This window comes from Lutjanus erythropterus, chromosome 7, assembly GCF_056507025.1.
Source record: "Lutjanus erythropterus isolate fLutEry1 chromosome 7, fLutEry1.hap2, whole genome shotgun sequence".
Lineage (NCBI taxonomy): Eukaryota > Metazoa > Chordata > Actinopteri > Lutjaniformes > Lutjanidae > Lutjanus > Lutjanus erythropterus.
This window is the reverse complement of record NC_139323.1, coordinates 15,207,605-15,223,939: the sequence shown is the minus strand read 5'-3', so window position 1 is coordinate 15,223,939 and position 16,335 is coordinate 15,207,605. Positions and strand designations below refer to the sequence as shown.

Below are 16,335 nucleotides of genomic sequence, written 5' to 3'. Positions count from 1 at the left end.
AAATTAAAATTGAAATACAAGGCGTTTTTCTTTGTCATGGTCAAAAGGGAATAAGCAAAATTTTAAAAATGCTTTGATTTTCATTTTCTATTTAGAATAACAAAAAATAAAATCAGTAAGAGACAGAAACGAAAAAAGTCCCGTTTTTTCTTTTCCTGAGACCTGATCTGGTCATCAGCAAGAGCGCCAAATATGTGTGCCGGTGTTGTATCCCCTCTAGTTTTCTGGTTTTTAACTGGCTACCATCGGGGTGTGGGTGTGTGGCCCAAGCACACACGTCTCCATAATCACAAAACACCTTCATTTATGTTCAATCTTTTCCCCAGTTTTCAAGGTGCTTCAGTGTAAGACATAACCAGATACATATCTGCATGACATTTGCGGTTTGTGTCTTGTGTTACTTTTTGCAAGCGTTCATGTAAAATAAATTTCCACATGAAGCTGCTTTGGAGACGTCCTGCCGTCTCCGTATATTCAATTCAGTGTCACTTATGTTCAGTCAGACGGTGACAGATCACAGGCTGAACTTGTTATTTCTGCTCACATGCAGCCTCGGCGAAGGTCAAGCTGCACTCAACTCATGTAAAGGTTTGAAATCAAACTCCATCACTGCAAAGTTCGTCAAGTTTTTTTTTTTCCTAATAGATCCCAATCTATGCCTAGAAAGTGATGTTTAAAGCCCTTTTCTGTCCATAACCACATTTATGAATGAGGTCCCTTGACTTTAGTGCTCTTATTAGGGACTTTGCCACGTATAAAGCCGGGAAGAAGCTGTTTATAAAGTTTATTGATTGATGCAATATGCTTATACTTGCACTGCTTGTGATTGGACAGTAGGAGGCATGCAGGCTTTATGTGTTGCTGTTTGAGTTTTGTTTTTGGACAGACAGACAATTGGATGTCTAGCCACCGATCATCTGGGGATTTCTAAATGCAAAATAGTTAGTTTGACAAAAATGACTTTTCAAGGACACACCTTACCAGAAACAATGTGCTCCCTCTGTTCTTGTTCTTTTCTGTTCTTAGTAACCTGTGGACAATAAAGATTGTTGTTGTTGTTGTTGTTGTTGTTGTTATTCAGTGAAGCATTTAGAGACTGGTTTGTGAGTCTAGATGTCAGTAATAGCAAAAGCAAATTCTACTGGACTGTGTTCCCTGGAAAGTGCATGTACGAGATGGATGAGTTCTCCGGGACTTGTGGTGTTGCCGATGGATGGCTGAAGACATTGTGAAAGTGGCATTTAATGTGAAAGAGCTGTTGGTCATAGGGCTGGTAGGGTTGGTCATATGCGACAGATAAGATTGTAGGGCCATCAGAAGGAGACATCACCTGGTCTCTGCTGTTTTAAATGCTCTTGGGTGTGTGACAGGTAACTGGTGGCCTTTAGAGGTTCCTTTCCGTGGACAGAGTTGTGTTTGTTTATTCATCTCGACAGTGTTGAGTGGCTTTGCTGATGCACTCAGTGCTACCTCCCTTACTTAAGATGTTTCTTTTCCTCTTCCTTTGCAGCTGTGAGACTCACAACCTTGAACAAGCAAAGCCTACTTGAAGAGAGTGCAAGCTATAGTTTGTGACAGCCGGTTGTGTCATGGGGTCCTGCGGTTCTCTGGGATGATCAAATTCACTACTTGTTGCTGCTTGGTCCTCTTTTGCATGATTTTATTGGTGTAATTGTCTTACTTGTTGTAATGCTGTGTTTTACAGGAAATCACACTTTTTCATACCTTTTTAAATGTTTTCTAATATCTAGTCTCTGAAATTCATTTAGGCAGAGTTAACAGGCCATCTCATTGTTTTTATTTCCTCTTATCAGGAAAACAATATGGGACATTTGTAAACCAGTAAAACCAGTAAAACACATTTACAATGCTTGATAAAAAGGAGTACTGCAGATATAAATCTTCAATTTGCAGATTTTCTTCCACAGTCTTTTATTTATTTGGGGACCCGAATAAATTCTCCTGTGACTAGAGATGCACTGAGTAGTACAAGTATAAGTACTTACATTTGGGTACTTGCTGATACAGAGTACTGATACGAGTACTTAATAATAGTTAGTATACACATTATTTGTAGTAAGTTACTTTACTGATTTTGTTTCCCTTATTAAGTTGTGCAGTTTACTGTGTACCTGATATATTTCAGTACAATAATTTCACAACATTATTATAGACTTGCAGAATTAAGTTTACTATATATATATATATATATATATATATATATATATATATATATATATATATATATATATATATATATACATATTCAATGGATGTATTATAGAGGACCGTATGCAGAGGCATGTTTATATTTTTGTCATTTCTATATTTAGACAGGAATGCTTTTGAAAACATACGCATTATGGTCATGGATATGCTCTGATTAACTCCGTTTTGCCCCCTTGAGGACTGACATTTTTTACCCCACACCAATGCATAAGAACATTAAATATGTTTTGCTTTAAATATGCTCAACAGGGTTGCAAATTTGTGCCAGCTAGGTGAGGTGTAGTCACTTACATTTGCATAGTTGTGTGGACAGTGTTTCAAGCCTACGGCTCTGAATGAACATAATTCAACAAAGTTCATGAAAAAGAAGACAAGAGGTGTTGAGGCGTGATAAATGCAGTAGTGCAAGAAAATAAGTTGACTAAGTCACTTATTGGGATGATGTCTGTTATAACAAGTCTTATCAAACTTACCAGTCAGCATCAAAAGATACTTATAAAAGCAAACTGGCAGAAGTGTAAAGTGGGGGGGGGGGTGGGGGGGGGGGGGTCTCTCTCCAATCCTTGTTTTTTCATGCACCTCACCATTTTTTCTGTAATATTATTCAAAGCTATCAAAAGATAATTCAGTTAACAGCACGGTGTCCCTTTTGTTACTCCTAAAGGTGCAATTCTGAAATTTTATTAGATGTAATAGTTTGTGTAGTCAGAATATCAAATAACATTTGACATAAATGAACTGCCTGATCATGTAAAATGTATTTGTCTACAACTGAAATAGAAATGAAGCAAAGGGATTTATTTAATGCCTAAACTTATTTAGTTCCTGAACTATGTCAAAATATCAGTTTTACAGTTTAGGAACAAAATTTGCTTGCATAATTGAAAAGTGATGGCAGATGCTGCCAGTGTCCACCCTGAACATTGAGCTACATATTGCTAGAATGCAGTCACACACACAGACTTGATTTGGTCCAGAACTTAGAAATGAGAGAAAAGTTTCAGCTCTTATTTCAAAAAGTGACCCTCTTCCTGCTGCATCAATACACTTTCTTCACAAGGAGGCAGTGTTGTCTTTTTTTCTTGATTGAATTCAGGCTCAAACAGGAACAGACATACTCAGAGAACAAGGTGAGACATCAGCAGTTTATTGTTTAAAAAGATGGTACAAAACAAACTTAGAGGATCCTGGTCTTATTTGACCAAGTCTAAAAGATGATGCACAAAGTGGTTCTGTATTTAATAAAAATAATGTCTCATTTAGGAGCACGATAAAATGCAGTATTTAATATCACATCTATGAAACAGAACAGAACATCTTAAAAAACTGTATGTGCTTCATTTAAATTTCTAATTGCCCTAATTATAAGCTAAAGATTATTGAAAACAGAAGTGTAGTTGTCAAGCAGCAGAAAAAACAGCAAGCAAGTCTAGACTTTGGTCTGACAGTCTCATCGCTATGGTATCAGTTACAAATGCTAGCGTCTTGATGTTCAGCTCTCTGATGTTATACTTTTGAACTGAAACACTATAAATTGAAATGATGTGATTCGATTAATCAAATGATAGATGTATTAGATTTTTTTCATGCGTTTTTAATGGTTGGCTCGAGCCAGCTTCTTTTGTCAGGAATCTGAGAATAACAGTTGATTCTTGGGCCACCTGCATGTGGTATGTAGGTGTTGGACACCACTCCATAAGCTTTTCCTTCGCAGACCAGTGGACCACCAGAGTCTCCCTGAAAGTACATAGATATTATGCAGTGATAGCTTCAACAGTGAATTAATTTATCATTGTTGATCAATGTTTGTTTGTCCATGTTATCTTGGAAAATTATACTTACCTGACCTGGTCCAGTCTCTCCCTCAGAGCAGTAGAAGTTGTGGCTCTTACACGGCTCATGGTCAATGAGTGTTACATTGACTTCCCTGAGTACGTCAGACATGGATTTATTGTTCCCTGTTGCTCCCCACCCGGAGACTAAACATGATTTTGGCAGAGAGTCATCACTTCGGCCTGCAAGGGCGATGGGTTTCACGTTTTTGTTGAAGGCTGCCTTGGAGCTCAACTTAAGAAACAGGGAGAGATTTAAAAAAAATACAAATATGAAGCTGAAATGTCAATTCCAGTTTCTCCTGTGGTCACATTTGCCTGTTGTCTAATATATTCCCTGCAAAGTTATTGTTCAGTGAGCTGATATGCATCTATTTCAGGCCTTAATTTAATTAATCAATAGAGCAGTTTTGCCAACCAGTAACATAATGAAAAACCAGAAACAGACAAAAGCACAAGAGTTTTCTTACCTTAAGAAGCATAATGTCATTTTCAAAAGTAGCCTCATTGTAGTTTTTATGTGGAAATGCTTGTGCCACAGATACGCTTTTTTTATCATTACTGTGGAAATTGTGAACTCCCAGTAAGACTGTGTAGGAACTGAAAGGACAAAATTAAGTGCAAAAATTGTGATTTATAAAACAATTTAATTTATTTTACAATTCATGAAGCACATTTGCCAAATAGATATAATATATTGGTGCGTTTTAACCTGCACGTATCTATGGTTGTTAAGATGAGAAATTCTGTCAGATGCCCCACAGTTCATAGCACAATCGCTGTTCATGGGTAAACATGAAATACATTAAACTGACCTGGCTTGACAGTGGGCTGCAGTCATCACAAAATCCTCACTCACTAGGAAGCCATCACAGTAGCCTGTTCCACCACCCTGCATGCGTTGCTCCACCATCACCATGTATGGCCTGCTGTGTGGCACAGCCTCTCTGCCTCCAAAGATTCTCCCTGCATGAACTGAGAAAAAAATAAACATATCTATGAACTCACAAATCTAAACAGACTATTGATGACCATTAATCCTATTGATATGCATAATAAATTAACCAAATAAATTGATTAAAATGAACAGATCATTCTTGTGTTATATGTCACAGTGTGTAGTTTCTCATTGCTGTAGTCTAAAGCGTATTCTGCACTACAAAAACAAATTGTTTTCAGTTAAATTAAGAGTCTGGACCACTTTAAAAATTTAAGTAGACTGAATTTGAAAAGACAAGTTGAGCTAATTTTGATTCAAATTAATCTATTTGGTCAAATAAACCGGATAGTTGTACTTCAGAAAACATGTTCAGTAACTTTAACATAATAAGTTGAACCACCAACTCTTCAGTCACACTGATGAACATAACAAATACATCTGACTTCTTTTTACATTTTCTCAGTTTGATGAGTCAGTTCTTCATTTCACACAAAAAAACTTACAGCTGCTCCTGTGGGAACTGTTCCCATTGAATTTATTAAATTATAAGAGTAAAGGGATATAAGGATGAATACTGACCTTCATCATACCTTTTGCAGTGTTTTCATTATCGTGAAAACAAGAAACTATGACTCGTCTTAAAATGTATTAGACACACAGCAAGTTTTCATCATGTATATTTTCTTTAAACTAACTCTGGGAAGTCTGCTTATATGCTGATATGTTTCTTTAGAAACTTAATTTGATGAGTTGATTGAACTACAGTACAGTACATTCATTCAGCTCATCATTTCAAGTCAAAAGACTTCAGGTCAGAAGAACTCATCTTAACCATAAAATTATTTACATAAAAAATGCATTGAGGGTTAATAATGAGGAAAATATTCTATTAAATTCTTGTTTGTTTTTTTACAGTGTATAACAACCTGGGTGAAAAAGTAGCCAACATAGCTGCAAAAATGTTCCTTAACTTACCTTGGCCATCAAGAGTCAATGCAAGTATCAGTATCACTAGTTTACCGTAGATAAACATGGTGAGATTACAGCACAGCTCAGCTACTGAAGAGTAGTGACACACAGCGCTGACAATTTCAGTTTTTAAATGCTTCCTTGTATACGGGAGAGGGGGCAGTGTTTGTGTAATTTGCATATGCAAAACATGTAGCTTTCAAGCACATTCATGAGGAGCACGCCTCTCTATAGAGGACAGTCATAATTAAAAGTTTTTAGACAATGCATAATTATATATATATATATATATATATATATATATATATATATATATATATATATATATATATATATATATATATATATATATAAGAATTTAATTTAATTGATTTATTATTTTGTCCTGGTGGGTATTTTGTGTTGCCGCAAATGTAAAAACCACATAGAGAAACATTTAAAAAAACATGCAGTATAACATGGAAACATACAGCAGCCATGACACAAACACTGAGTATCAATGTTACTGCATTTTGCAGATTTTTTAAATCAAGGCTGAGGTTACTTAGATTTAGGGTTACTTACATCATGTGTTTTAGTGAAAATTCTTTGTTTCACAAATACCTGGCCTGAATACCCGTTTCCATAAATTTCCATCATATGAAAAGCCAGTTCTTAATTATGTCCTTGACCTCAAATTGACTTGTAATTGAGTCGAATGGTGCGAACTTAAGCATTAAATCAGACCAGTGTAGTGATCTGTGATATGACTGGTCATAATTTCTCCACTGATGCCTCTGTCATAGCACTCACTCAGCCTTGAAGATCTCTATTGGCATTTCATGTTCAAAGCCGTGGCTTTCTCAAAGGAGCCTGTATGTCTGTCACACAGCCCCAAAGGTAACATTATTCTGATGTTATCACGTCATAAGACAGTGCATAAAAATAGGATTTGTTTGAAAGTGTGGTTCATGGAACTTAAAGTGAAATGTGACCGCTGAGCTACTGGAGGAATGAAGAAGTCATTAGGATTCAGTTGGAGGGAAAAAGAGATCAGACTGCATTTTCATAAACCAGCATTAAACTGTAGCAAAGCAATATTTCGGTTGGTCTTTTTCTTTTAAGCAAGAAGCCGCTATAATAATTTCTCTATTAAAAAAATGTATGTGTAACATAAATCAGCGCAATTCATCATGTCTGTTCATAGCTTGTGGGCTCAGCAGTCATATTTGTTTCAGTTTGGCAAAAATAAAGGAAAGTACTTGTGAGGTACTGACTGTGAACCAATGAGAGCTGACAAGGAAAGTTGGATGTTAACTCAACAATAACTTTGGATCAAACGCGAATGAAGCTTTTTAAAGGTGCTGTATATGGCATATACTGATGCTAGAGGTTGCAGTAGACCACCAGCATCTAAAGCATCAAGTCTAAAACAAGTGTGCACTTCATTTGCTCAGTAAATTTTGAAGGAATTAAGGAAGCAGCATCTGCATACACTGCTCACAAAACTCAGATCAAACTGTCAAACTGGGCAGTGATGATCAAATATAGATCAAGATTTTGTTACTGCTGCACTTTACACATTTCTGACTGAAAAAAATTCTAGTCTAGTCTAGTCTAGTGTACTGTTTAGCTGTAACATGAGAACAATTGTAACCAGTTGATCACCATTTTGTGCCTTGTTTGGAAGTGAAGACAGCATTAACATGAATGCACATATGCACTAACATGCAGAGAGAAGCTCAGATTACAACACACACAGTGAGAAGGAGTGTTTCATTCTCTGCTCAGGACACCATTACTCCATTATATTTTCACATTGCAAATCACTCTATTTGATCATTTAGGGCCTCAACACAGGTTGGGCGATACTTCAATTATATTTGTCATGTTTGAACATGAATTCAGGTCAGATATAGCAGATGACATATCGTCATATTCAAGTTTTCAGTGTTCCTACTGGTCCCTGCTGAGGGGCGGTTACTTGACTTCAGCCATGAAATGAGTAGATAAACTCACTGTTTGACATAATAGTTAGTGAAAGTCTGCGTGTTGTGTTTGCTACCACAGAAAAGTACGTTTTCTTTCTTTACCAAGGCCCTGTTTATGAAATGTTACACAGTGTCTTACTGCACTCTTCACAGCAGAGCTAGTCTGTGAAAAGCGAAAAGTTAGCTAGTTAACAGCTCTAAGTCATTGTGATTTTTTTGCCATGGAGGAAGAAAAAAAGTCACATGAGAAAATGTCATTGATCATCCACGCTTGTTACTGTACCTGTGGCTTCCAGCTTCGATAAGTACCTGGTTCTGGTTTTTGGCTATTTCAGTTTTTAGCCTGACTCTTAACAGCCAACTAGCGAACTCATTTTCACAACAAACCCCTCCAGACTTCCATCACACAGGTTTGATTCATTCAAAATCAAAACATGACTTTAATGTTGCAAGGAAACACTGGCTGGCAACATTTGGTGTCTGTCCCATGAGAGTTTTGGGATATTGCACCTTCAATGAAAAGATATGAAGAGATTTGCAAAACTGAAAATAGTGCTGGCCATAACCCTTTCCTTTTATTTCCATGGTGTAGTCAAGCCTAAAAGTATGCAGCTTACTGACCACAGAGTACAGATATGTCTGTTACATCACTTCCTCAGTCTAGACTCAAGTATGTCCCTCTTCTATCTCAGTCACAAACTTTATTGTAATTGTTTTGAATGATGCACAATAGAGTTTTCATGTGTTGAAGAAGGGGGGGAAAAGAGGAGGTGGGGGAAGATGAGAAGGAAAAGAGTGAACAGGTTTTTGGGATGTGAACTCCTGGAGTCCAGGGCAGTAATGGGAATTACAGAAGGAGATGCAGAGAGGATCTTGCTTGGTAGAACAGGGCCTTTACGGTTAGCCCGTCACTTTTATGGGGACCACGGGGCTGAGAGAGCTGGCTGGTTTAACCATTGGACACAGCAACAGAGAAAGAGGGAATGTAATAACAGCCATGAAAAACCATCAATCACAGTGCAAATTACATGTTTATTAAGAAGAAAGGAAAATGGCAACAATAAAAGCCAACAGACAGAAACAGACATTCCTAGAAGAGTCATGATAGATCAAACCGTGAGTTTAACAAAATCGCATATGATTTATGGCCCGAGAGCCATGCTGATGTGACACTGACTGTGCTCAACAACTTCGGAAATCGCAATGTATTTCCAAACAATTCCAATTCCTGGTTTAGATTAAAATTGTTTTATTATATGACACAAAGTGCAAAAACTACTATACCTCTGTAGTAAAAACACACAGGGAACTATTGGCCTAACTATTTAAAGGCACGTAGGATAACCTATAAGGCACTGCATTGTGTTTTCTTCACTGGAAGGGCACTCTAAAGCAGCCATTCCCAGAGAGTGAGCCATGACCCACAGGTGGATCACAGGAGAATTAATTTAGGTCACAAAATAAATGAAAGACTATGGAAGAAATTCAGCAAATTTAAGATTAATGTATGCAGGATACTTTTATAAAGCATTTAAAATGTGTATATTGTGTATATGGATCTTGTTTAAATGTCTAAATGTAGTTATTTTGTCTGATTTATGATAAAGCTAAAATGTCCTATATCGTTTTCCAGATGAGAGAAAATAAAAACAATAAGATGGCCTATTAACTAATTTATAATGTACTTAACATGTTTACTGTATGTTTTCAATAACACATATCAAGATAATATAAGGTGATGCAGGAATATTTATTTATGCACAAATTAGCTGTTCCCAAGATTTACGGCACTGATGAGGCTTATTGTGAATGGGATCGCAATGATTTGTCATTTTTTAAAAAATGGATCCCCATAAAAAAAGTTTGGGAAACACAGCTCTAAAGGCCACTTTTTGTCTATTAGAAGGGTACCCTTGAATCAAGGAATCAACAGGAGCATTGCACCTTTGAACAGGAGATACATCATTGTGAGATAAACAACAACTTCAGACAACAATACACTAAGTATTTGAGACTAAGTCTTTGAGACTTTCATTCAGAGCTCTGGACGAAAAGATATGACTTCCTGGGAGGCCCTTATCAAACAGGTGAACGAGCTGCAAGCTCAGCTCTAAAACTCAAAGGATGATTATGAACAACTGTGGGAGCAGAGTGAGTATCTGACCGGACAGCTCGATAATGAAAGGAAATGTAGACAGAAGGATAAAGCTTGGTTGCAGAAAGAATTAGTTCCCAATGAGGCCCTTGTTAAAAAAAAGCTCTCCACCAACCTGGAGAGAGAGAGCAAGAAAAATCAGAAACTTGAGGAAGACTTTGAGAAGCTCTCGTTTGACAATAACACCCTTGTCAAACAGGTGGAGGAGACGAATACTCAGCTTCAAGAAGCAGAGGAGAAAAATGCTGAGCTCTCCACAAACTTGGAGAGAAAGAGCAAGAAAAATCAAAAACTTGAGAAAGAATTTGAGAAGATCTCATTTGACAATAACTGTACTCTAAAGGTTCATCTTCAACAACAACTGGAAGAAATGCGGACAGTTTTCTCAACAGAAGAGCCGAGAGGTGTACTTGGTGCACAAGCAGCAAGAAAATCAGAAAGAGCTTGAGGGCCTGAAGCAACAGATATGGCAGCTCCAGGCTACGGAAGAAGACAATCAGACCTTCCACACAGAATCTGACCAGCTCACTGAAGAGCTGAACGACCAGGTATTGACTGTATTTCACAAGAACCAGGACTTGTGGAAGAGGCTGAAGTCAGTCAGGAGCAGGCTGCAGAGAAGAAGAAAAATCCATCTTTCTGGGAAAGAACTCACCACTTCCTTGGATTGAGGAAAAGAAAAAAAGGACAGGAACAGAGTCCACATCCAACTGATTCACCTGAGTGGACTTTTCACCCCCCCCCAACAATACATTTAAATAAAAAGGTATTCGGCACCAGGTAACACAGTTGGCAGGCTATCAGCCCACTACAGTTTCAGAATTCCAGGGTGTCCCAGCTGCAGTTAGATCCACACCACTCTTAACCTGGACTAGGGACAGACTAGTTACCATCATTTTCTCACATTGCCACTGACAGTTTTTTCTTGTGTTTTTCATTGACAGTTTCTTTGTTCTTGTCTATTTTGGTCCATTTAATGTTGTGAAGTTAAAACCGTCTTACAAAAAATTGTTAAAAAAGTAAAAAAAAAAAATAAAACAATAACAACAACAAAAAAAGTAACTCTGCCAAAGTGTCTCTTTGGGGTTGGTTAGAGCTAGCAAACATAACAGTCTTTTTATTAAATTTGATAAAGGCAAATATCCCAAAAGATAATCTAATTTAAGTCATGAAGTTATGCAAAAAAGAGTGATGCCAACCTTATCCATATGTACTGGCTGTGTCCTCGTTTACAAAAATTCTGGAGTGATATCTTTCACACTTTCTCTAACATCCTAAAGAGGAACATAGAGTCAGATCCTCTGTTAGCAGTGCTTAGTATTACTGACAGAGATTGTCTTCATTTGACATTTGCTGAGCACCGCATGGTTGCCACCCACGCCTAACAAAGGGATAGAGATGGGGGTCGGGATGTGTTGTGTTTTGTTTTTTTGTCATTAATATCATTGCCAATATTTCTATATAGAATTACATTGTTGTTCATTTTATAACAATGTGGAATATATCATCCCAACTCTGGAAAACTTGTCGAAAATCTCAATTAAATGTTCTTTTTCTTGTCTAAAAAAGCATCCTGGCCTGACTTCATCGCACTATACACTAAAGCTAGTATAGGCCTACATAATCAATTATTTATGTTCTGAAGATCAGCAGTATTTCCTAGTATATTTTATTCACTGTAGTGATTCAGAATGTAATGCTTAAAAGGACAGTTCACCCTGAAATCAAAAAACATAGTGTTTTCCTGTCTGCAGTGCTATTCATACATCTACTTAGATTGCTTTGGTGTGAGTTGCTGAGTTTTGGAGATATCGACCATACAGATATTTGCCTTCTCTCTATTACAATTGCACAAGATGCACTCAACAAAAGGGAAAAACTCAACAGCAATGTCTCTTTCCAGAAATGATGACCTGGTTACTCAAGATAAAGCACAGACCTCGTTGTGAGGAGTTTCATGTAGGAGTTTCTCTTTCCACTGAGCTACATCCACCAACAGTGTTTTGCATAGTTCATAGTTAAAAAGAGCTCACTCAAAGTTCAGTTCACAGAGATTAAGTTCTGAAGTAGATTAAGTAGACTACTTCATGCTCATGGTTCATAATTTAGAATTTTGAACCAAGTTCATGCTCCCAAAAATGAAGTAGCTCACATTCGTTTCTTTTGTTTTATAAAAAAGAATTATTTTAGATAGAAGCTCTTCCTATCATGGGCACTGGACACTTTATAATGACACCTAAATAAATTTTGTGCAATATTCATGTTTTTGTATTAAAACATGAATATTGTATGGTCAGAATTGCTTATATTTTTAGTTATTAACAACAAATTATAACAATTTGAAAATGTTTTACACTACGCAGACAGCAAACCTAAACACCAACATGCTGTTGAAATTTTCAACTGGCAAGTTGTAATTCTGACTTTCCAGTTCATGAGAACTGTTTGGAGATGGAGAGGGAGATGAGAAAGAGGAGACGAGCAAATGTGATGTTCCAGTCTCCAGTGTAGTTCATGCACAATTGCAAATCGCTGCAATTACACTTCTGTTTTTATCAGCTGACACAACAAAACATGAGCACGTTCAATGAACGCCGCTCTTTTAGCATGATCTTGTACAACACTACCCGCCAACCGTATAACCATGCAGAAGGAAGCATGCATCCACTCGTTCAAACGAGGCTCGGACTTGTGACAGTGGCGCTTTTAGACATTAATGGCATTAACCTCGGCTGAGCTGTAACAATAGCACCACTCAGCTGACTAGCACAGTGTTCTGATATCTCCGAAACTCACACCAAAACAATCTAGGTGAATAAATAGCACTACAGATAGGAAGAAATATAGATATAGTTTTCGATATCTGATGCAACATACATGATTCAGAAAGAAGTATTGAGATTTGATTTGAATATTAATGCATAAAATTCCTACCAAAATTTCTTGTGACATAAACCACGTCAAACTGTTATCTTTATTGCTGTCTTAATGAGTCATTTACTCTCGAATGAAGAGGAAACTTCAGAACAAATAAGACACGCTTGTATGCGGTTACTAAAGATTGTGAAATTTCCATTCTCAAGATAAAGAGATTGAACAGCTTGATTTTCGTTTTTGCTAATGCATAAGCAGTGGTGCATATTCTATACATCCATTAATAGAAGTCAATTTTTATATCTCCTTACGCCTTCTTAATAAGATACAAAACCATTCATATACAATGATTTTATAAGTCAATACTTAATGCCTAATAAAGGCCTACCTCTGGCTATAATATTGCAGTAATAGAATAGCTGACAAACAGATGAGAAAGTCTCCGAAAGATTTCTTATCAGACCTTCAGCCAATTGTTTTGAGCCTGTGTAAATAATAATTCATGCATTCACTTTCAGGTTTTCTAGGCAGTATTTTTACAGATGGAAAGGTAATGCTACACCGACAGAAAGCCCAGAGAGAGTCTATAAGAGGAGAGAGAATAAAAAGCATTCTCGAGTGCACCTGTGATTTCAATAAAGGATTTTTTCTTCCAAGTCAGGCTTTAACTGTTTATACTCAATTAAAGTTAAATATGTGCTGTTCAAATTAACTTTGACAGGCATTGCATAATGAAAACATCCAGTAAACTGGAGGAGGGTGTAAAATTGAGGCGTGTTTTTGTGTGTAATGCAGCTTTTACCTGACTAACATCGTTTAAGTGCCCCAAAGTTTCATTTCATTCTCTTCCTTCACTTTATCTTAATGTAGCTGTGCAGTGCTGTGCTGTGAATGTTTGAGAGTTTTGTTCAAAATGTGTATGTTTGACTGCCCAAAATGCTAAGAAAGTGAAAACTAATCTCTTCAATAATAACCTGACCTGCATTGTATTTAATTTCAGTGGCACAACAGGCAAGGCTGAAAGCCAACATTGAATGCCTGTGACCTTTGACCCCTCAGATGGTACAGCATTAAAAGCTGCATTAAAAAGCCACATAAAGGTTAAAGTATACTACATGGGCTCTGGAATGTTTTTGGAAAACTGTTGTTAGTAAGGACATTTTGTTGCTACATCTACAAATGCACAGTAAGACTGGCTGAAGGAAAGTGGAAAAGTGTGGTGTCATCTGATGAGTCCACATTTCAACAGAGTGACTTTACTACTAGACTGGCCTGCCTGCAGTCCAGACCTGTCTCCTATTGAAAATGTTTGGTGCATTATGAACCATAAAAAATGCGACAACAGAGACTCTGGACTGTTGAGCACCTGAAGTCGCATATCACGCAAGAGCAAGAAAGAATTTCACGTTCAAAACTTCAGCAATGAGTGTCCTCAGTTCTCAAATGACATTAAAAGAAAAGGTATTGTAACACAGTGATAAACATGCTGCCGTCCCAACTTTTTTTGAAATTTCATAATAATGTTGATTTGAATTAGGAGCGCAGCTAACAGTTATCTTCATTATAGATTAATCTGCAGTTGTTTTCATGATTAATCAGTTAATTGTCATTTACCGTCATAAATTACAGAAGCAGTGATTTGACTAATCAGTGTATCGATATTCATATTACATGTGGCAGTACTGATGTGAAACACAGGAGAATGTTTTTTTTCTTATCAAAGTCTCCACGGCAAAGAAAACACTTTAATGTGTACAGCCTTTGAAAGGATAAAATGTGCGTATGCGTGCTGCACACATTAGATGAAGAAAAGGAACTTAAGAAAGCTCACTTTCCCACCATAGACTCCTATTTCTCTGAAAGGACTTATGCAAACTTTGGCTTCTCATCTGACAGCCAGTCCTACCACAATAACCAAAGCATCAGGAGATTGCATCTCATGTTTCCACTCTATATTATCTTGTGTTGATTTGTGTTGTTTGTGCTTGTTTGACAGCTCTCTGTCAAGATTGTGCAGTTAGATGCAGCATATGAGCTGATTCTTTGCTCCACCATTATGTGACCATGCTCTTTTTGTCTGGATCTCATACACCGAGGCCTCTGTGGGCCTCAGCCACTAACAAACAGCATCAGGGGCGCGTGATTAATTTCTCATCTGCAGTTTTCTTCATATATCTCAGCTGGTCAAACACCCAGTCACAATATTGACCTAAACAATAAAAATATGACTAGGCAGACAGTTAATGACTATAGGTAACTACCTAAGAAAACCACGGGAGACTTCTCGCCAAAACTGAACCTCTTCTCAAGTAACATGGCCAGCAAAAAGGAGAGAGAAAAGAGACAAATCATTTGACTGAGACTTGAACGACATAAATTATGTCAGCTCTATGGGTGTTTTTCTGTTCTGCTTGAACCATTTAAATCCAAAAAACATATGGTGTCTATCCGCTTTAGACATGGGATTCATATTTAGATGTATCAGATTTAAACCAGCATAATAAGAGGATGGGAATTTTCCTCTTTTACCCCGTTTTCATTTTGTTGAAGAATGAAGCTTTCCCAACAAAACAGTTAGGCTTCATTTTTGGGAGAAAAGTGATACCAGTAGCTAAAAGCTTTCGTGTCATTAGTTGTGCTATTCATCAGGCCTTTGAGAAGGTCCAATCAAAAATGAAGTAATTATTTAAACCCACTTGTTATTACTCAAGTAAACAGCATGTTCTCATGCATGCTGGCCTGTTTTAGTCTAGTCACAAGTAAGAATGTAGAGTTGAAGAAGAGAAGATCTAATTTCCCTTCCCCAAGAGTCACTCTTGTTATACCAACCAAGCTTTCCATTTTGAATTTGTTAACAGTGAAAACAACGGCAGATGTATCACATAAAACAATGTTTTGTTTGTCCGGCTTTCTCTGATGGTCTCCGCCTCCATTTTTAACTTTACTGATCAATAGTGCATGCTGGACAGACTGTAAATTTTGAATTTGAACAAGTCATCACAGACAAACTTGATTTTTTTCCCCCCCTCTTTCAAATGACAGCTCAAATTTCAAGTAGAAGGTGACATCCCTGGTAGGTTGCTACCAGGATTGTCAGTGGTTAGAAAATCGGAAATTCAACTCATTAAAACTTTTTGTGAACAAAATGTGATGTATATTTAGAATTTGGGGTATTATCATAGTTTGATACTATTCTCAGTTTCATCATGGCATCTCTCTTCCCAGCCTGCTCAAACACAACGGTGCTAACTTTACTATTTCCTTAATAATTGGAATCAATGTCTTTTATAGTGGAGTGGAATAGATGACCCTCAGAATTAACTATTTTCATGGCAATATTCAAACAGTTCACATGAAACTATCCAC

General features: G+C 37.1%; 1 protein-coding gene across 1 annotated transcript; it reads right to left on the bottom strand.

Annotated features, from left to right (window-relative positions):
* Nucleotides 1-3,360: 3,360 nt before the first annotated feature.
* Nucleotides 3,361-6,109, bottom strand: LOC146323779 (granzyme B). The gene is made up of 5 exons (XM_084722186.1): nucleotides 5,977-6,109; nucleotides 4,877-5,036; nucleotides 4,532-4,661; nucleotides 4,072-4,296; nucleotides 3,361-3,966 (listed from the first exon to the last, which is right to left on the bottom strand). Exons 1-5 carry the CDS (start codon nucleotides 6,032-6,034, stop codon nucleotides 3,814-3,816), a joined length of 726 nt encoding a protein of 241 aa, XP_084578312.1. The 5' UTR covers nucleotides 6,035-6,109; the 3' UTR covers nucleotides 3,361-3,813.
* Nucleotides 6,110-16,335: the final 10,226 nt, after the last annotated feature.